Below are 22,663 nucleotides of genomic sequence, written 5' to 3' on the forward strand. Positions count from 1 at the left end.
AGTTCACGTCGAAAACGTAATGTTGACGAAATTGTTTTGATTGTAAAATCAAGAAAGTAATTGAAGACAGAATTGGAGGAAGACGTGAGAATGACAAATATACCCTAATTGTTTTATATCAGTGCACAAGGCACACAAGCAGGAAAATTAAATAGTTTATACAATGGAGCATTCAAAGACTGACATTAATTGATCACAATGCAATTAGAGAATTCAGCTAAGGGCTTTTGTGCCCTTAGTGATTTAAGGGGAGGATACTTTAGACACCAGAGGGACAAACAATTTAACACAAATAATTACAATTATATATAATTAACTGAAAATGGAGAGCGCCTGATCGCTGGCTCCATCAGAATGCCTAGCCCGTAAGGAGCAGAGGAGCATAGGTGTCGGGCACGGACAGAGGCCCAACTGGGCACAGATGTGGAGATCATGAACAGAGGCCCAGCCGGGCACAGGTGTCAGGCACGGGTATCAAGGGCATGGACAGAGGCCCAGCCGGGCACAGGTGTGGAGAGCATGAACAGAGGTCCAGCCGGGCACAGGTGTGGAAATCATAAACAGAGGCCCAGCAGGGCACTGGTGTCAAGGTCACAGACAGAGAACCAGCTGGTGGTGGAGTAGTCCGTACAGGAGCAGAGAACTGATGCGGTTAGAGGTGTGGAATGGATGCTGGGACTCCTACAAAGTCATCTGATTGGCAGCATGTTTTTTTGCATCACTCTTCATCAATGTCACCAAATACCCAGCATACTACAGAGCATTTTCAACAACCTACTTGAAGGTCTGCTTCCTCTAAAGGCTGAACTGCATCTCATGTTGATCCAACAAGTGTGCCTTGTTGCTGGGTTGCCAACTCTGAGCAGTACAGCCCTCCTGGCCAAATTTGTCCAGAGATACTGTATAGCCCTGGTGTACTTTCTTTTAGAACTATGTCTGTTGAATTGGAAAGCATCCTTACTGTCAAAAATCAAATCTAATTAAATTGTATTAATAATACAGAATTACAGAATACAGTGCAGTGTAAACAGTGCAATGAAATGCTTACTTGCAAGCTACCTCTCAACATAGCCCTTGTCATACAGCATGTCTTGGGGGTATGATATTTGTGCGTCTAACTTTCTCATTCATCACAATTCATCAGGCTATCCGTAGTCCTGGTAGCATCCACATTAATGTAGAAGTGTTTAGAAACATATTCTATTCTTATTTACAATAAGTGACTCTAAAATGACACAATACATTATTTACCAGTCATTTCTATTGGGCACAAAATAATCTGAAACACAACCAAAACAAAGAGCAACTGTTTGTAGAGTCACAAGCTTTATGTAATCATTGCGTGCTAGGAATATGGGACTAAATGCTAAACTTTTGACTACTTTAATACACATAAGTGAATTTATCCCAATATTTTTGGTTCCACTTAAATGGGGGGACTATGTACAAAACGTACTGTAATAAAAAGTGCTGTAATATGGATGAAAATACCCTCAAATTAAAGCTGACAGTATGCACTTTGTATCATTGCAAATCCAAAGTGCTGGAGTACAGTGCCGAAACAACAAAACATTTCACTATCTCAATCCTTTAGATGGGGTATTTGGCTGTTTTGACTGCCAGAGCCAAATCACACTTTAAAAAGAACATTTATGGTCCATGGACTAAGGAGTAATGTTAGGCCAAACAGGAACGTAGGACAGGGGACTGACGAGCACAAGTGTGGAGGAGAGAGGCCTAGGTGGTGGAGTAGCCTGTACAGGAGTGGAGGACAGGGGACTGACTGATGCAGCTGTGGACTGGATGCTGGTAGAGGGAGTGGGAGTAGGACGAAAGGTGCCAACAAGAGGCAGGGCTGTCTCCACCACTGGAACTGTCAGGCCCTGAAATTCCACAAGCTCCACAAAGCCCTCATCATCCTCCCCTTGGACATCAGGATCACCTGTCTCTACTTCCTCAATGGCAGCCTTGTGATCCTGCAGCACCAAACCAGTCGGATCGAGGAGGTACTCCAAACCTATCAGCTCCCCTAAAGAAAAATAAACAACATAAATATATGAGAATACACCGGACTGAGAATAGAATAATTCTATAATAACATTTCACAAAGAGAAATGTGTTGCTGTTTGTATTAAATATAAAAGCTGCATTAGATTGTCAATTACATTTAAATGATATTGCCATTACCAGTGTATTTGCGTGGAACAGTGTAAGGAACCATATGTTCCAACTGATGACCTTCCTACTGCACATACAGCTTAACCTGCCAGAGCTTCCTGGGCATTCAGAGCAGCAGAGGACGGGAAAAGTACCTCTCCATCTCTACTGAGCTGCAGATGGTGGTGGAGGGTGGTCCCACCACATTTTGTCAACCCTGGCAAAGTCCATCTCTGGAATCCCATTCCCCGACCACCTGAACAATGCTCACTTATGGTCCACATCAGGCAAAATGTGTTGCATCCCTTGGGAGGGCATAGGTCTCTCCCTGAAATCAAAAGACAACAACATCCCCACAAGATAAATCATGTATTGATGATAAATTCCCCGAAGAACAGGTCATCATATCACATGAGATGTACTGTGTAGCTCTAGTATATCATTTAAAATGCTAGTCATCACTATAAATACTTCAAATACAGGCTGGAAGGGCTAAAAAGTAGAACTATTCATTTAATTAGATCAATAGATTAAACACCATCAAAAGACGATCCTTTGTTTTACTTATCTATTATCTCCATACACATAATTAATGAAAATAATAACACCAGATTAGTATGTAAATAGTTGGGTTAACACTATTTTGACGGCCAGAGTCATCATACATTAAACTAGCTAACGTTACTTCGATAACTTGTCAGTCAAAACACCAGTTTACTGCGCGTTAGATAGCGTTACTGTAGCTACACTGTAAATCTTGTTAACCGAATTGTGCCAACATATTACTGATTTCGATCGATAATCAATGAAAACAGCAAACAACAACAAAAATTGTAGCTAACGTCACTTCAGAAAAGAAAGATAATTCGAGAACAAAATTACCTGAGGAAATATATTTTTCCATGGTCCTCTTCTAGCGTTTAAAGATCCCGCCATGACTTTAGAAAAGAAAGAAGACACGCTGGTGTGTTTGGCAAATTCTATTCTTGGTTGCAGAAGTCGATATGTCGCAACCAGAAATGTTCTCGACTCGCCGTTGTCAGGGGGCGCCAAGGTATTTGTTTTAAATGTAATTAGACCAGTCAGTTTAAGAACAAATTCGTATTACAATGAAAGCCTGGCTTGCTCATCCTCACCAGCCTGGCTTGCTCATCCTCATCAGCCTGGCTTGCTCATCAGCCTGGCTTGCCCACCAGCCTGGCTTGCTCATCAGCCTGGCTTGCCCACCAGCCTGGCTTGCTCATCAGCCTGGCTTGCTCATCCTCATCAGCCTGGCTTGCTCAGGGGCAGAACGACAGATGTTTTACCTTGTCAGCTCGGGGATTCGATACAGCTGCATTGCGATTACTCGCCCAACACTAACCACTAGGCTACCTTCTGCCCCGTGGTACTGATCATCTTATTGTGCTTAGGTAGGTGTCAACTACTTTTTTTTCAGTCGACTACAAATTGCCACATGTTAAATATATTTAGTGAGAGAGTCCAGAGCTACTAACCCATGTACAATAAATCAAATGATAATCCTAAAAAGTTAAATTAATTTGGGCTGGTGAAACTACCTCTTTGTGTAATCAAAATGTCCGTGCTATCCGGAATCCCTGAACATCCCGACCCCCCACTGAAGTTAAAATGATTAAGGTTAGATAGGGGTTAGGGATGTCCCAAAGATATGGAGCGAGAGAGCTGCCAAAAGGTTGAACAAAAGAAAATCCATGCATGAAACATTAAACGTAAACGTTAAATTATATCTGTTACTACTATGAATTAACATTTACACGTTAACACATTAACATTTGTCAGTAATAAAGCATTTGCAAAGGACATTGACCGAACGTAGCTAGTCGAAGTCAGCTAGTCAATCAAGCAACTGTAGCCCAGATGGAAGAGTTGCTTTGCAGCTTCCGGTTTCATTTCCAAAATAAAAGTCCAGAGCTTGTTTTAGAACTGCATTCAATAACGACGTTATATACGTTTTTTAAAAAAAACATTTTGTATTTCAACTTTATTTAACCAGGTAGGCCAGTTGAAAACAAGTTCTCATTTACAACTGCGACCTGGCCAAGATAAAACAAAGCAGTGTGACAAAAACAAGACAGAGTTACACAAACGTACAGTCAATACAATAGAAACATTGTATACACCTACAGTGTGTGCAAATGTAGAAGAGTAAGGAGGTGAGGCAATAAACAGGCCATAGAGGCGAAATAATTACAATTTAGATAGTGCAGCACAGGCTTGGGCCTTCAGCAAATGACTTGTAGGAGAATGATAAAGACAGAAGAACTTTGTCTAGAATAACCACCTGAGCTGCAAAATAGAAAGTAATGTATATGATTTATATGATTTAGGCCTATTCTGCTATCTAAGTATGTCATACTGTTGTGTGTTATTTAATGGCCATATAATTGCATCTTTTATTTGTATAGCTGTGTGGGGCTACTGTGGTGATCATGTAACCTAATGAATCACACTTTTTCCAGTATTTGGGAGCACGGACTTCAGGACTTATTTTAGGCATATTGACTGTGGTATTAGTGATTTCCACTCTGTATGTAGGCTCGATATAGCTATTTACGTTGCACAGTCCCGTCACACAGAGGTTATAAAATTTGATTTGATATCCATCACGGGGTCCCAAATGGTCAAGACTATCTATAGCCTATTCTTATTGCCAGATCTGTTTTCTCTATCAGCCACTGCACATGCTTCTTCAACTATTTTGTAAAAAAATATATATTTAGAGGCCTGTGAGCTAGGGTGTCTTTTTAAAGGGAGCCCTATAATAAAAACGGTTATAAACACAGTTCTTAAACTATTCTGCAAGACACCAGTATCCAAAATGATAGCCTAAATTGCAATGCCTACAAGATGAAGGCACCCTATTTTTTATTTGGAAAGGCCTAAATTAAACATTGAATTATTAAAGTGATAGGTTAAAGAACTTGAGAATTTAGATGATTTTGAATACACACATGGATTTCAATAAACAAATGGATATGTTCTATTCTCTTTGATTTAGTTCCTATTGCAACTGACAGTTCCTATTGCAATGACAATGGATTACATACTGACTGAACTGAATTAAATGTTGAAATATGTTGGATTGAGGAGTTGCACGTATCATGCAGGCTTTTCACTTTAATTGGCTAGTAGGCAAATAGGCCTAAATGAAGATATGACTATTGTTGTATGCCTCCAGAAGGGCATCATCTGAGGTTTAGGGGTGCTTTTCTGAAGGCGCATGGTGCTGCATGGAGATCACAAGCTCTTCAACTGGGCAGCAGTGTCGCAATGGAGGGAATAGCCTATATGGAGACTACCTAAGACCACCGCAACAGAGTTATTGTAAAGTGTGGGAACAAGCTTATGCCAGACTTAACCTCTCCCTTGTTCATTTCAAAGTCCATATGTTCATGTCAAATTATTTTTAATTCATATTAACCCCTCCTACAGAATATGCTTTGGCAAGATTTTGAGTGATGAAATAAACATCAAAATCTTCAATAAAAACAATATTCTGAATGGCAAAGACTCCAGTGGTCATACATAATTCATATTCTGTTTAATTATTCCTGGTAGATATGACTGGTTATGATTGCAGACAGAGCCCAGAGAATGAGATGGTGCAATATTGAATTAGTCATGCATGGCGATGTCCACATTTTTTCCACATTTTGTTAATAAGTTACAGCCTTACTCTAAAATGTTTTTTTTTTAAAAATTATTCCCTCGTCAATCTACACACAATACCCCATAACGACAAAGCAAAAACAGGTTTAGATTTTTTTGCTAATTTATTCAAAATAAAAAACTGAAATATTACATGTACATAAGTATTCAGACACTTTACTCAGTACTTTGTTGAAGCACCTTTGACAGTGGTTACAGCATCAAGTTTTCTTGGGTATGACGCTACAAGCTTGGCACACCTGTATTTGGGGATTTTCTCCCATCCTTCTCTGCAGATCTTCTCAAGCTCTGTCAGGTTGGATGGGGAGCGTTGCTGCACAGCTACTTTCAGGTCTCTCCAGAGATGTTCGATCGGGTTCAAGTCTGGGCTCTGGCTGGGCCAATGAACGACATTCAGAGACTTCGAAGCCACTCGAAGCCACTCCTGCGTTGTCTTGGCTGTGTGCTTATGGCAGTTGTCCTGATGGAAGGTGAACCTTCGCCCCAGTTTGAGGTCCTGGGCTCTCTGGTGCAGGTTTTCATCCAGGATCTCTCTGTACTTTGCGCCATTCATCTTTACCTCGATCCTGACTAGTCTCCCAGTCCCTGCCGCTGAAGAACATCCCCACAGCATGATGCTGCCAACACCATGCTTCACTGTAGGGATGGTGCCAGGTTTCCTCCAGATGTGACGCTTGGCATTCAGGCTAAAGAGTTCAATCTTGGTTTCATCAGACCAAAGAATCTTGTTTCTTAGGTGGCTTAAAAAGTAAATATATATATATATATATATACTTGATTTATTTAATATACTTGCAGTGAAGCCGCTCAACAACTACATCACATTAGTCATGTAACTCCCATCCAGAGCGACACACAGAAGCAACCAGGGTCAACACCCTGCTCAAGGGCACATCGACAGATCTCCCACAAGGTCAAAAACGGGGATCCAAATCAGCGATCCATCAGCCCAAGCACCCAACCGCCAGGCCACTAGCCCTCCAAGATCCTCTGCCACAGTTCCCCAAGAGCTGCCCCGCAACCATCCAAGCCCCCCCTCCCCCAAGATTTAAAAAAAAATATTCCATTCCCCACCCCCAAGACCCCGTCCCCAATGCACCAACAACCAACAGAATGAAAAGAGAAAAACAAAGCAAAACAGAAAACACAAAAAAAAAGACATCAAGGACAACAAAAATCATAACAGCAAGGCCAACTGAATATGTTTAAGTGCATGTATGGCACTATTTACATGTGTGTGTCCATGTACAGTGCCTTGCGAAAGTATTCGGCCCCCTTGAACTTTGCGACCTTTTGCCACATTTCAGGCTTCAAACATAAAGATATAAAACTGTATTTTTTTGTGAAGAATCAACAACAAGTGGGACACAATCATGAAGTGGAACGACATTTATTGGATATTTCAAACTTTTTTAACAAATCAAAAACTGAAAAATTGGGCGTGCAAAATTATTCAGCCCCTTTACTTTCAGTGCAGCAAACTCTCTCCAGAAGTTCAGTGAGGATCTCTGAATGATCCAATGTTGACCTAAATGACTAATGATGATAAATACAATCCACCTGTGTGTAATCAAGTCTCCTTATAAATGCACTTGCACTGTGATAGTCTCAGAGGTCCGTTAAAAGCGCAGAGAGCATCATGAAGAACAAGGAACACACCAGGCAGGTCCGAGATACTGTTGTGAAGAAGTTTAAAGCCGGATTTGGATACAAAAAGATTTCCCAAGCTTTAAACATCCCAAGGAGCACTGTGCAAGCGATAATATTGAAATGGAAGGAGTATCAGACCACTGCAAATCTACCAAGACCTGGCCGTCCCTCTAAACTTTCAGCTCATACAAGGAGAAGACTGATCAGAGATGCAGCCTAGAGGCCCATGATCACTCTGGATGAACTGCAGAGATCTACAGCTGAGGTGGGAGACTCTGTCCATAGAACAACAATCAGTCGTATATTGCACAAATCTGGCCTTTATGGAAGAGTGGCAAGAAGAAAGCCATTTCTTAAAGATATCCATAAAAAGTGTTGTTTAAAGTTTGCCACAAGCCACCTGGGAGACACACCAAACATGTGGAAGAAGGTGCTCTGGTCAGATGAAACCAAAATTGAACTTTTTGGCAACAATGCAAAACGTTATGTTTGGCGTAAAAGCAACACAGCTCATCACCCTGAACACACACCATCCCCACTGTCAAACATGGTGGTGGCAGCATCATGGTTTGGGCCTGCTTTTCTTCAGCAGGGACAGGGAAGATGGTTAAAATTGATGGGAAGATGGATGGAGCCAAATACAGGACCATTCTGGAAGAAAACCTGATGGAGTCTGCAAAAGACCTGAGACTGGGACGGAGATTTGTCTTCCAACAAGACAATGATCCAAAACATAAAGCAAAATCTACAATGGAATGGTTCAAAAATAAACATATCCAGGTGTTAGAATGGCCAAGTCAAAGTCCAGACCTGAATCCAATCGAGAATCTGTGGAAAGAACTGTAAACTGCTGTTCACAAATGCTCTCCATCCAACCTCACTGAGCTCGAAGCTGTTTTGCAAGGAGGAATGGGAAAAAATTCAGTCTCTAGATGTGCAAAACTGATAGACATACCCCAAGCGACTTACAGCTGTAATCGCAGCAAAAGGTGGCGCTACAAAGTATTAACTTAAGGGGGCTGAATAATTTTGCACGCCCAATTTTTCAGTTTTTGATTTGTTAAAAAAGTTTGAAATATCCAATAAATGTCGTTCCACTTCATGATTGTGTCCCACTTGTTGTTGATTCTTCACAAAAAAATACAGTCTTATATCTTTATGTTTGAAGCCTGAAATGTGGCAAAAGGTCGCAAAGTTCAAGGGGGCCGAATACTTTCGCAAGGCACTGTATGTGCACATTTGAATGAGTGTGTGTATATATACACATGTGTACAAACACCTGCATGGCATCAGCCTCAGGCAAACAGGCATTAGCTGTAACAACACTGCCCCTAAGTGTAATTAAAACATACTTTTTGTTAGGTTTAATTTTGACTTTATTTTTTGGTACTTTTATCTTTGACTGTCATTCTATCCCCCACCCAGCAACTCCACTCCCACTTGTCTTCAGTTCCACATCTCAACCCCCAGCTTCCCTCAGCCCATTCCATCCATCTCTGCTGGCCACCCTCTTCGGATTTCTATGCACCATATATCTTTCAACTATGCTGTGATGTTTAACGTACAATTTTAATCTATCAAATCCAGAGTTGAAGATAAATACATTTACTAAGAGTATTAGTAATTGACTGACCCAGTCTCTCCAGATCTCCGAACAGTACTATTTCTAGTGTCAATTTTAGATAAATGTTATGCATTTTCAGCCATTCCTGAACCTGATACTAGAAACAGGCTAAAGGAGGGCAATACCAGAATAAATGTTCTATTGATTCTGTATACTCACAACAAAATCTGCAGAGCTGCGATGATTGTATACCCCAAATATTCAACATTTTGTTGGTGGCAAGAATTCTATATAACAATTTTTGCTGAAAAGCACAAAGTCTTGAATCTTGCGTCATACACCCTGTACCATGGAATCGGTACATAAAATCTGTGTGGCACAGTTGTCAACATCCTGGTCCTCAAACAAAACTGGTATGCTATTTTTATTCCTCTGCCAGTTTTGATCCTTTAAATTGGGCAGACAAAATGGTTCCCTACCTCCTCCCACTGCCACATCCATTTTTGGGGTAATGCTATAATCAATTGGTTGTAATCTTTGATTGAGCAGACCTTCCCATACAATTCTGATAACTCCATTAAACATATAACTCTACCATTCCAATATAATTTAAAAACAGAATAACCTTTTTTTTTTGTGTGTGTGTATTTTATCAACCAGCACATGAGTTCAGCAATAATTTGTTCTATCTTTTCAGGGGAATGAAAGTGTAGCCAGCTGTGCAATACTTATTTGAAAGATAGATACTTTGAAAAAATGACATATGGCAATCTGCACAAAGGCAATTTTAAACAATGGATAAGCTTTTCTTAGTAATCTACTTGAGAACCATCTGGGATCAAGTAAAACTTTTAAATAAGTGAAGCTTTTAGAGGTTTAGTGCTTTTATATTTAATCATCTCAACCCACCCAATTCATATTCATTATATACAGTTGAATACATTTAAACTCAGTTTCACAATTTCTGACATTTAATCCTATTAAGAATTCTCTGTCTTAGGTCAGTGAGGATCACCACTTTATTTTAAGAATGTGAAATGTCAGAATAATAGTAGAGAATAATTTATTTCAGCTTTTATTTATTTCATCACATTCCCAGTGGGTCAGAAGTTTACATACACTCAATTAGTATTTGGTAGCGTTGCCTTTAAATTGTTTAACTTGGGTCAAATGTTTTGGGTAGCCTTCCACAAGCTTCCCACAATAAGTTTGGTGAATATTGGCCCATTCCTCATGACAGAGCTGGTATAACTGAGCCAGATTTGTAGGCCTGCTTGCTGGCATACACTTTTTCAGTTCTGCCCACAAATGGTCTATTGGATTGAGGTCAGGGCTTTGTGATGGCCACTCCAATACCTTGACTTTGTTGTCCTCAAGCCATTTTGCCACAACTTTGAAAGTATGCTTGGGGTCATTGTCCATTTGGAAGACCCATTTGCGACCAAGCTTTAACTTCCTGGCCGATGTCTTGAGATGTTGCTTCAATATATCCACATAATTTTCCTAACTCATGATGCCATCTATTTTGTGAAGTGCACCAGTCCCTCCTGCAGCAAAGCACCCCCACAACATGATGATGCCACATCCGTGCTTCACGGTTGGGATGGTGTTCTTCGGCTTGCAAGCCTCACCATTTTCCCTCCAAACATAACAATGGTCATTATGGCCAAACAGTTCTATTTTTGCTTCATCAGAGCAGAGGATATTTCTCCAAAAAGTATGATCTTTGTCCCCATGTGCAGTTGCAAACCCTAAGTCTGGCTTTTTTTAATGGCGGTTTTGGAGCAGTGGCTTCTTCCTTGCTGAGCGGCCTTTCAGGTTATGTTGATATAGGACTCACTTTACTGTGGATATAAATACTTTTGTACCTGTTTCCTCCAGCATCTTTACAAGGTTCTTTGCAGTTGTTCTGGGATTGATTTGCACTTTTCGCACCAAAGTATGTTCATCTCTAGGAGACAGAACGCGTCTCCTTTCTGAGTGGTATGACAGCTGCGTGGTCCCATGGTGTTTATACTTGCGTACTATTGTTTGTACAGATGAACATGGTACCTTTAGGTGTTTGGAAATTGTTCCCAATAATGTACCAGGTCTTGGCTGATTTCTTTTGATTTTCCCATGATGTCAAGCAGAGGCACTGAGCTTGAAGGTAGGCCTTGAAATACATCCACAGGTACACCTCCAATTGACTCAAACGATGTCAATTAGCCTATCAGAAGCTTCTAAAGCCATGACAATTTTCTGGAATTTTCCAAGCTGTTTAAAAGGCACAGTCAACTTAGTGTATGTAAACTTCTGACCCACTGGTATTGTGATACAGTGAATTATAAGTGAAATAATCTGTCTGTAAACAATTGTTGGAAAAATGACTTGTGTCATGCACAAAGCAGATGTCCTAACCGACTTGCCAAAACTATAGTTTGTTAACAAGACATTTGTGTAGTGGATGCAAAAACAAGTTTTAATGACTCCAACCTAAGTGTATGTAAACTTCCGACTTCAACTGTAGATAGGCACGCTTTATCTTGACTGGTTTAGCGTCCCAGATAAAGCTAAATATTTTTTGCTCATACGATTTGAAAAACGAATCATCAGTAGGCAGCGCCATAAGTGAGTGAGTAAACTGAGATATGACCAAGGAGTTAATCAGGGCAATTTTTCCATAAATAGACAGGCATTTTACCACTCAATGGTTGCAGGATATTTTCTATTGAAATTCATTGTGGAAAGCTCATTTATATCTTTGTGATATGAATACCAAGTATGTCTACTTCACAGTCAGCCCAATTTAATAGGTAAACTGCAGGGTAATGTAAAAGTAGTATTTTTTTAAAGATCCAATACGTAAGTGTACACTTTCATAATGAGCATTTCTGGACTAAAACCTATCTAGAACTTCAATGAGACATTGCTGGGATCTAGCTTGCAGACATAATATAATACTTTTTAAGCCTTCGATTTCTAATCCTAATGTTGTTATTTGATCTGATTTTAATAGCTAGCATTTCAATGGCCATATCAAATTGATATGGTGACAGTGGACACCCTTGTTTAACCAATCTTGACAATTCAAAACTGAGAAGTAGCTGCTATTTACTATTTTACACCTGGGGTTGCTAGCTATATATAACTTTCACCCATTTTATAAGAAAATCAGCAAAATTGGAAGAAAAAAACTTTACTTTATTGAAGGCCTTTTCAAAATCCGCTATAAATGCCAGGCCTGGCTTCTTACATGTTTCATGAAGTTGCATTATTTCTAGTAGTAGTTGTATATTATATTTAGGCGCTTTTTGCAAACTCCAAGCGGGCTGTCATGTGCCTTTTACAAAAGGAGCGTCTTCCGTCTGACATCTAAAATGTTAGTCCGTAATCGTAACATGGTGTTTGTATGTTCACAGATTAAATTTCACGTTTCTGTTTCACGCATGGCTTTTCTTTACGATCCTAAACATTTACGGATTGATTTTCTTACAACCCTAACAATACGTACGTTCAAGCTTTTGGCAGGTATCTCGCTCCATAAAAGGTCCCCTGATACCATCATTTTTATTACAGTCGGTGCTATCTAGTGGTGTTAGTTGTATAGCTCCATCTAGTGCACAGACTAAGGAAACCCACTTTGCACCAACTTTCATTAACAAAACACTTTATTGTAGCACAGTTGTCATTATTATGTATATAAGGAGAAACTACTTATTTTGAATGGGGGAAACAGCCATTTGGAGCAAACATTAATAAGTGAAACATAATTGTTAAGGAAAACGTTCCGACTGATTACATTGTAATGATATAAAGTTGTTGACCTTCCACACTACCCGCCATAATGGATCTTACATACATGATCAGTCTCAAATATATTAAAACAATACCACGCTGTATCACTTTCCCCAAAGGTTGTCAAATGTCTTGATAGATTCTGTATGTGTACTTTGACGGTTTAAGAGGTGAGTTTCAGCTTGAAGAGGACCGTCTGAGGTGTGGTGATATCTGCCACTGCTAGTTCCTGTCCATCAGACAATCCCAGTTCTGCAACACCACAACATTACATGTACAAGATGGCAGAAACAAACATAGGTTTATATAGTCTACCATACACATATTTGAAGAAAAAAACATCTTACCTTTCAAGGTTTTGCAAAGGTTGGGTCTAGTTCTTTCTTCAATTGAAGCTACAGTCTGTAGATATAGTGTCTTATTTTTCCCTTCAAGGGTTGCTGTGATGGCTGGGGACTTCATTTGTCTGGAAAAGATGAATGCTAACAATGCCAACTTCACAATTACACCTTTCAGTAGCGATAAAAAAAACTGCCTCTACTGTATGAAGACATGACAGACATCAATATCAGTCAGTCAATCTGGTTACTAGCAGATGTACTCACAGGGAGGCGTTCTCAGTCAGGTACTCCAGGACCTCCTGTAGCTTGGCAGAGGGTGGGAACTGTAGATCCTGGGGCACCTGGCTACAAGCTGAGCAGTTCTCCTGTCAGACCAAACAAGAGCATGAAGACACAAAGTACTTCTGACATCACGCCACCCCCTTACAGCCTTGTGTCAATAGCACTGTCAGTAACATTGGTACAGTTCTCCTTAATAAAATGGGCAAATATATACCCATTAAAGACACTCATCTAGGTACTCCTGAGACATTACTAACCTTTCGCTCTGCCTCGAATGTGTAGGTGTACAGTCCGTCCACATCATTAAATACCAGATAATTATTCAGTGGAATATAAGCGCTGCAAAGTCAGAGAAAAGTAATTTGATACCTGGTATGAAACTGACCTGTTCTCTACAGTGAGTGCATCATGTGAAAACAGAATTATTAATTCACAGTACTAACCTTGAAGCCATTTTAAAAACTTCAGTGGAGCAGGCAGCTACAGAGCAACAAAAAAGGTGAAATGAGTTACACTACTTGAAATGTACAAAAGTAGCTACTTGTAATCAAGTTGGGATCCATCAAGATAAAATGAAGCTTACGTATGTAACCACAGTTATGTTTCACTATACTGGATCACTCCAATATATTGGTATATCTGTACCAGATTTAGTCAGTGCTAGAGGGACCTGGCCAGCCGGTGGCGAAATCCCAGTGTGGGACCGAGACGCAGGGGCCGTCAATGTGGAAGGGGGAGGGTCCCGGCGCAATGACTGGAATGAATTGCAAAAATCGCTGAAGTTAGAGACTTCTCTCCCTCACTAACTTTAAACATCAACTATCTGAGCAGCTAACCGATCGCTGCAGCTGTACACAGCCCATCCAATCTACCAACCTCATCCCCATATTGTTTTAATTTACTTTTTTGCACACCAGTATTTCTACTTGCACATCATCATCTGCACATCTATCACTCCTGTGTTAATTTGCTAAATAGTAATTACTTCGCTACTATGGCCTATTTATTGCCTTACGCCATTTGCACACACTGTATATAGACTTTTTGTCTATCGTGTTATTGACTGTACGTTTGTTTATTCCATGTGTAACTCTGGGTTGTTGTTTGTGTCGCACTGCTTTGCTTTATCTTGGCCAGGTCGCAGTTGTAAATGAGAACTTGTTCTCAACTGGCCTACCTGGTTAAATAAAGAAAGTTTAAAAAAAATAAAGTCCCTGGAAGGGGAGGCGACGCCCAGGACCGCTGAATCAACCGCAGAGGGAGGTGCCACATTTACCCAATAGTTCCATAGCAAAGGTGCAAGAGGAAGCCCAGCTGGCCGCAGCACAGATATCAGCGAGGGGCACTCTTCTCAGTAGAGCCCAGGACGCAGTCACACCTTGCGCCGAATGTGCCACCACAGATCCTAACACTGGCCGGCCAGCAAGACGGTATGCTGTTATAATCCAAGTCCACAATCCTGTGAGAGCACCTCTGCCCAGCCCGCAGGACTCTCACCATAGCAGACAAAGAGCTGGTCTGTTGTTCTCACTGACCGTGTTCGCTCCACATAAGCAGCTAGTAACTGCACAGGGCACATCATGCCGGAGGGAGGCCCAAACTTCCACCACTGCCGGGGGGTCGTAAGCAGACAGGATAAAAGGGAGGTTCACATGCCTGTCTGACAGAACCTTTGGAAGGAATGAACCTGGCATCCCTGAGCCCAGAGGAGCTCCCGTGCCATAAGATGGAGGCGGTGGGACCTCAGTCGAACTGGGAGGCGTCTGTGCTGACCAGCTCCCGGCGGCACATCCTCAGCATCTCCACCTGAGAGAAAGGAGCGTCAGCGCCACCTCAACAATGCCCTGAGGCACTGTGCGGTCACCCGCCGCTGGCGGTGACGGGGGTGCTTCGGGTGCAGCCGGCGGGAGTTGAACCCCCGTTGATGAGGCCGGAGATGGAGCAGGCCCAGGAGAATCAGCAACGGGGTTGCCGGCGGCAAGCCCAACAGGCGTTGGAAGGTCAGGGTGGATACCACCAACCCCTGCCAAAAGTGGTCGAGGCAAGATAAGATTGCCTGAACCCTTCTGGTGGACAGGTGTGGTCTCATGAGGACTCATGAGTCCAGTTTCATGCCAATGAAGGCCACCCTCTGGGTGGGCGTCAGATGACGACTTGTCGTTTACAGTAATGCCCAGCCCACCGATGTGGGTCAGGATCGTCCAGGTAATTGAGGATCAACAATCCTCAGGATGTGAGAGGTGCCAGGACAGCATCCATGCATTTCGTGAAAGTGCGGGTTGCCAAGGGGAGGCCGAAGGGAAGAACCATGAATTCCCTTCGAAACGAATCGGAGGTACTGCCAATAAGCTGGGTGAACAAGAACATGGAAGTACGCATCACTCAGGTCCAGCATCACAGACCACTGGTCCCTGGACACGGCCTGCAACACGTGGGCTGGGGACAGCAGGTGGAACCTCAGTACCCATTGAGGTTGCGGAGGTCCAATAAGTGGAGAAGAACCCACATATCCTTTCTGATGTCTTGATCCTGCGGATGGCACCCTTGTCCAGGAGTGAGGAGATCTCTAGCCGCAGGGTTTTCAGGGAGTCAGCCAACATGGTGACACGAAAGCCCCTGAAGGACGGGGGCCGGCACCGAATATGAGTTGATACCCCTCGAGCATTGTGTACAACACACAAGGGGACTCCACACCCTCCTCCCACTTTGCCCTTTGAGACGGAGAGAAGCAGCCGAGGAAGGGTGTGTCAGGGGTCCTGCCGGGGCCAGCCTCTCCTCTGGCGCCCCGAGTGCCTGGGTTTCCCAGCCACGTCCCTATGGCGGTCACGGTTGACAGGTTGTTGCGCCACCACACACTGTGCCTCTCCCCTCTACCGTGCCTCAGCACGAAGAGATTGGGCAGGAGGGGGACCCCACCGTCGTTCGGGTGCAGTTGGGTGGCAAAGTTTCGTCTGCCTTGGACTCGGGGCCTGAAGAGGCGGCATGAACCGTCTCAGGGTCTCCCGGTCCCTACGAACCTTATTGGTCTCCTCCAGAATGTCATCAGCCTTGGGGTGATGGGGAGAGTGGCAAATATGCTCTGGAGAGCAGCTGAAAGGCGGGATTAGGCCAGCCAGGGATGGCGCCGAGAGATAACCACCTGCGCCATGGTCCGGCCGTTGGCCACATCCCTCTGGTGCAGGCAAGACACCTCCATCGCTTCCTCTGTGCCCTCCTGCATCTGGGGCAACAAAGGCTGCAGGTAGAACTGCAGCAGCTTGGCTGCGTTTGTAAGGTGGCCAAGAGAGCAGAGGGACCCATATGTGGCTTTCAAGTCCGCATCAAAGACTCTGGGGTGTCCCAGCTTCAGTCGCGGGTTCTGCCGTATAATCTCCCGGTCCGGGAGGACCATTGCAGCTATCATGGTCGGGTACTCCCAGAGGTCGAGTGACACTGCACCCGCAGCATAACTCCATGGTCCAGTTTCTGCTGTGAGTCGGAAGCGCTCCCTGGCAGAGGCCCAGCAAGGCCTTGTGGAACTCAGCAGGGATGGGGACAGATGAAGAGTCACCACTATCCACCAGTTTGATGTCCAGTGCAGTGGCTACCCGAGTGAGTAGGCTCCTCATTGCCTCTCGAGCCGCTGAAGCCCCGCTGCCGGCTTCTGATGACCTGTCAGCTCGGTAGCCCCGCTCACGGTGGTGAACAGTGCTAGGCTGTTCCTGGGGGATGATGCAATCATTGGCCAACAGGGAACAGCTGTCGTCGCCATTGAAGCTATCAACAGACTGACGCAGGGCATGCGCCCTCCATTCCAAGGTGGTCCCAGCGGTCCGACTCCTGCCCCTGTCCATGACTGGCAGCAGATGGGCTGTGCCTGCGGTGGCTCCAGGCACGCTTCCTGGGAGGGGTACTGGGCCTAGTAGAGGGAATAACAGCTCGCTGGCGCACCACTCCTGAGGGAGCTCGTCCCCAGCCGGAGCCCAAGCCTGGCCGACTCACTCACGCATGGCTCAGGCGTTCTGAGAACACCACACAAAACATACATCCAGTACGACGCTCCACTGCCCTCTCAAACCCAGGTCAGTGCATAAACAAGGTATGTGGATCCCCAGGGGATGCCACCATCACACGTGTCACAACGGGAAGCCATAAGCTCAGCCAAGCCAACAGAGCAGGGGTCCGACGCCCTGGGAGAGCTTATGTCGTGACCCACTTGGAAGAGTAGGAACCCGGTGAGGGATAAATTACCCAGCACCTCTGCAAAAAAACAGGGAAGACCCATGTAGGAAAAGCAGGCAGACAAAACAACCAGGTAATGTATTTTTAATTAAAAATATATAATAATTGGATTTTTACACCAACTGCAATATTACCTAGCCGGTTTAATATCCAGGCAGTAAAAACTCCATTAAGGAACTCCAAAGTTAATGTCTCAATGTAGTGGAAAGCCCACCATGATATTCTTACACTCTACAGGAGAAGGAACAAGAAAAAAACCCTGCAGGGTAATTAGCAGAGAACCCATGTGAGCAGCATGTTAAAGCAATTCACAAAACACACATAGAACAAGCCAGTGGGCAAGTTGTGTAAGGTAAATTACAGTTTGTGGCAGCAAGAGCCATCGTACTAATGGAGGCACACGGAGTCGTAGTGTAACGCTAAAGAAACAAATACAACAAACCACAGGCGGAAGACACAGATCAACCGCACACAGTGAGTGGAGCTCTCAAGAGGGGCTGGCCATGTGGCCAGCTGCTCCAGGCTGCAAACAGCCAGTGAGTATACTTCCACGCAAGATATTACACACTTACCAGTGACTTACCAAGTGAACTTCAGAAAGTTTGTACCTCACACCATACGGACGTCCGCCGAGAAAATGAAAGACGTGTCGCGGCCATGGGGGTCTATATATAGCAGCGGACCCCAACCGTGACACAGGTGTACACGGCAGTAAATCTGTAAATCCTCACCTCGGATACATCCCTCCGCCGCAGAGTGATACCAATATAGTGAAACGTAACACAATGACAGTCAGAAAGGGTTTCCTACCAGCTATTACAGCATTAGTTGACGCGACAGCAGGGATGATCCTCTTCACGACGCCTGAGGCAAAACCATGTGAAAATAAATCTAGCCACACTGTTCCCAGATTTTTTACAACCAATACTTGTAAGTGGGGGAGGTCGGGTTAATACAATTTCAACTTAAAAAATTGTAATAGGCCTACACTGCTCCCCCCCCCATCCTCATTTAAAATGGAACAGAACCTAAATGTTGCTTGCACTATATAGTATGTATAGCCAAAAGCTGATATAGCATGAGAGTTTTACCATCTCTGCCAGACAGGTTGTTACAGTATGGTGCTCCTCACCTTGTGTTAGTCTGTATGTGACTCCTGTGATGTTGTAGTCAGCAGCTCTCTCATGGGCCCTCTGGAACACCCACTGGATGTGCTCAGGGTTATCCCCATCCAAACCAACACCCTCTGATGGACAGACAAGAGCCTGTGTCATTATCTGTAATTCTCTGTTATAATTGGTATTATGTTGATCTTAATGAGTGTTATGAAGGGATTATGGCCACCTAAGGGTACAGTGAGCAATAAAACAATGATTTGTTGCCCTTTTTGATTGCAATCGAGAGGTGATAGACAATGAGAAGTGTTATTCATGGACGTACCTCCAAAAGGCTCGTCTTTGGGCCACTGTAGCATTCTGACATACTCAACGCAGTGCTCTGGCAACCGCGGCATAGACGCAATGGTGCACATGGGGAAATTAATCTAGGGACAAAAATAACACAACACATTAGGCTATACAACACATACACCAAAGCGGTCACTGATAAGTAACACAAAATGGCTGCAGTACACAACTCACTGTCCAGCTTAACAAAGTAGTGGGCTACTGAAGCAGTACACTATAAATATTATATTTGGCAGGTCTGAGAGAGCTTGTAGCACCTGTGGTGGGTAAAGCGCCAGAGTGCAGTCGATGCACGCGGTCATGCCAGGCAGAATGACCCGAGCATTGCCTTTGAAACCCTCTGTCCCACCGTCAATGAGGGGGATGATGGAACTGGGGTCCAGAACACCATTATTGTAGCTCAGAAGGGATATCTGTAAATGGGGTGATCGGGTAACTGGGGTGATCTGACATTTTACATACATACACACAATCCACATAGCCTATAGTTCATATTAATACATACATACCAGCATGCCATTCATCCAACGCCTGGCGATGATCGAATCTAATCCACAAACAATAATGTGGAATTCTACAAATCCAATTTAAAAAAGTGTCAGCACCATTGTTAAGTACAAGTGTTTTTAGAAAATTCCATAAAGTAAACAAAGTTTGCACTTACGTCTATAGAAAGATTCATCAAAGTCTTGTATTTTGTTGAAGTGTCTAAGCAGAATATGAATTAAGAAAAAGAATAGAACATACTTCTATTACTTCACATGCTCAAGCTTAGTAATGCAGTCATTTGTACGGGGTAAACCTACACTCCGGTATTCTACACGTCAGTTGCAAAGGATACGGGACAACTTTACATCCAGGGATGCGATTATTGACAAAGTCAGCAGCCACATCTGCTTTTGGCCGTCCAACATCTTTGGGCCTAAACAAGATATAGAGGTGAGCACTGACATCTGCTGATGTAAAAATGGCTTTATAAATACATTTGATTGATTGAGGTGTATGTTGAAAAGTAAACTTTTAAAGACACTTTCACTTTGTTTCTTCTATCAAACGAGAACACACTAAGGTTGTTATTGATAGAGTAAGGGCCATGGGAGAAGGTGGGAAAGGCGAGCCAAACCTGAAAAGGAACTGCCTGTTGAGGTTGGAGATATCGATGGTATCCATGTCAACAACATGAATGTGACGAAAACCTGACAGAGCCTAGATCAGAACAAGGAAAAACCACACATTAAGTTACTGAGCAGAAATAGAACAAGATAACAAAACCTGTTCATGCATTTGCACCTGGAAGCTGGACATTCTCTCTCATACCAGATTTTTGAGCAGCTCACATCCAAGTCCTCCAGCTCCAATGACCAGGATTTTGCATGTCTCCAATAAGAATCCAAGGGACTGAAAGGAATATCAGAGTTGGTGTGGAGAATGCTTTTCTCTATCCCCTAAATAAAAGGACATGTTATTATCTGATTCCTTACCTCAATGCTTGGCTCAAAGTCAGGATGAGTGAATGGGCCGGGTCTTTCCAGGAACTTCTTCACATGGTTCCATCGGCCATCCCAGTCTCCACTATCTCCATGTCCTCCATCTACAGCCATTCTGCACACAGAAAACAAGATGCTCTGCTGCACATATCAACCAGCAATCACTCAAACCTATCACAAGTGTGATGGTGAGTCAAAAATAGATGGCTAACTACGTAGATAAATATAGGTCTGTAGCATGTCAATTAACATCAGGATGATTTCCCTAGAATAGCTAACGTTAATCAATCATTCTATATGTGAAAATTCAGACAGCGGATGCTGCTGCTAACTAACGTTAGCTACCAATCATATTAGCTAACTAGCTAGATACCATATTAGCTAAGGTAAACTGGTTTTCTTTGATGTTGAATTGGGCACACTTCGACTAAGCATGTTCATGTGCCTGGTTCTTAGAATCAGCTAGTTGTCTACTCGAATTAGCCCAATTTCCATAACTAACTGTGTGAAATTGTTGAATCAATGAATTTCCACACTCCATGCTAACAGGCTAACTTAGTTGGGTAGCTCACTAACGAACTGTGCAACTCAAAGCTGCTGCCAGTTTCAAGCATTTCGTCACTAACTTCTCAGTCAGCTCCTCTATTTTCCTTCTTTTCTTCTCCCTAAAGAGGAGAGAATAAAAGAAGGTTCAATGCTTAAACAGCAGCATAATGTCGATTCTGTCAGCTAGCGACAATAAATATCATTTTTTGTACTTACGGCTCCTCAGCATCCGCCATACTTTCAAGGTTCCATGTCCTCACTGGCTGTACTATATGTTAACGAAAATCAAACCTGCGTTAGCATATGTGCCCAAAATTCACAGGGATTTGCAATGACTGTACATGAAGGATGTTCTGCGCATTATGTGCAGCACAGCGCAATTGTGATTTCCATCAACATTAATGCACTTGTCTTACTCTCGCGAGAAGCTAAACTGACCACAACAAGAACCCGAGCCAACCCAAAGATGTTATATTATATTGACAAGATAGTCGAGTGACTTCTCTAACAATGGAAATACATGTCCTCAAAGAAAAGCAGGCAAGATCAGGTGGGACCATTCTAGCTTAACGAGAGGGCGGATACACGTGTGAAGAACAGATACAAGTCCGATATAAAGTTGCCCAGTAGAAGTGAGGATACTCACATTTTTCCAAACGCCCCAGGAAGGAAAGGCGGTTTACAAAACTAAAAGAGAAAAAGTGACATCCACTCTGAATTACCTAAAATGATATATCCCATATTGGTCTTTAACAGTCAGTCCAACCTGTACTGTGCAAGTAGGCTACAGTAATAGTAAGTCACCATAGAAACAGATACATGTTAAATTCACAGGTTTTAGATTTTTCCACTCAATGCCACACATCAACAGAAGAACAACAAAATGGTATGTTTTAAGTCCAAAACTATGCACACATCAGGAGACCACTTTTGAGTTCTGGAAAAATCGAAGAAATTTAGTTTTTTTGTGTGTGTAGTTAGCCTTTCTAATTCAATTTCATTTGATTAGTAGTGTTTCTGTAGTGGATGTGGTTGCAAAGAAAATGGCTACTGGATTGATGCAAATAATCATATCATTCTGTCAGTTAGGCTAGTTAACATTTAATTGAGAAGGTTTTTGGGAAAACCTTTCCATCTACCAGAATACGGGGAGGCCTATCATTAACAGCTTTTTAAAAATTTGTATTCCTTAATTGTTTGAAACCTGAACGTTTTACTTAATTATGAGGCTTGTTTTACCTTACTTGAAAGTAGACAAAAGCCAAAATCCCTCCACAGAATCGTGGAGGCAATTCATTTTTTTATAAAGACTTACTCATATGCTTTTCTCCTGTTCTATTGATTTTCTTTCAACTTTCTATCATTGTCTAGCAGCCAAAGGCATCGTAGTCATATTAGCAACCAATGATAGTTGTTGCATATTTCAATCACCCCTCTTTCTAAAATTCTGATGGATAATTCCTTCTCTGCCCATTTTAGAAC

General features: G+C 42.8%; 1 protein-coding gene across 2 annotated transcripts; it reads right to left on the reverse strand.

Annotated features, from left to right (window-relative positions):
- Positions 1 to 12,230: 12,230 nt before the first annotated feature.
- On the reverse strand, positions 12,231 to 21,617 carry LOC139368596 (NEDD8-activating enzyme E1 catalytic subunit-like). Of its 2 annotated transcripts, XM_071107651.1 has the most exons (17): positions 21,398 to 21,617; positions 21,262 to 21,300; positions 20,630 to 20,750; positions 20,466 to 20,546; positions 20,272 to 20,354; positions 19,990 to 20,070; positions 19,813 to 19,856; positions 19,658 to 19,722; positions 19,406 to 19,561; positions 19,123 to 19,225; positions 18,815 to 18,928; positions 18,493 to 18,546; positions 13,905 to 13,941; positions 13,719 to 13,800; positions 13,444 to 13,544; positions 13,186 to 13,304; positions 12,618 to 13,090 (listed from the first exon to the last, which is right to left on the reverse strand). In XM_071107651.1, the coding sequence occupies exons 1-17, from the start codon at positions 21,415 to 21,417 to the stop codon at positions 13,002 to 13,004; spliced, it is 1,389 nt and encodes a 462-aa protein (XP_070963752.1). In that variant the 5' UTR covers positions 21,418 to 21,617; the 3' UTR covers positions 12,618 to 13,001. The 2 variants fall into 2 exon arrangements, with proteins under 2 accessions (XP_070963753.1, XP_070963752.1); XM_071107652.1 differs by lacking the exon at positions 21,262 to 21,300 and having other exon boundaries at positions 12,231 to 13,090; positions 21,398 to 21,596.
- Between the last annotated feature and the right edge of the window lie 1,046 nt (positions 21,618 to 22,663).

Source organism: Oncorhynchus clarkii, chromosome 16 (assembly GCF_045791955.1).
Source record: "Oncorhynchus clarkii lewisi isolate Uvic-CL-2024 chromosome 16, UVic_Ocla_1.0, whole genome shotgun sequence".
In the NCBI taxonomy this organism is placed as follows: Eukaryota; Metazoa; Chordata; class Actinopteri; order Salmoniformes; family Salmonidae; genus Oncorhynchus; species Oncorhynchus clarkii.

Bases quoted from the DNA above. Each gene is read 5' to 3' on its own strand.
- LOC139368596 (XM_071107651.1), bottom strand. From the start codon at position 21,417: ATGGCGGATGCTGAGGAGCC. The intron at 19,723-19,812 runs GTAAGTGCAAAC...TTGGATTTGTAG, and splicing joins TGATGAATCTTTCTATAGAC to AATTCCACATTATTGTTTGT. The intron at 13,091-13,185 runs GTAAGATGTTTT...GTGGTGTTGCAG, and splicing joins CCTTTGCAAAACCTTGAAAG to AACTGGGATTGTCTGATGGA.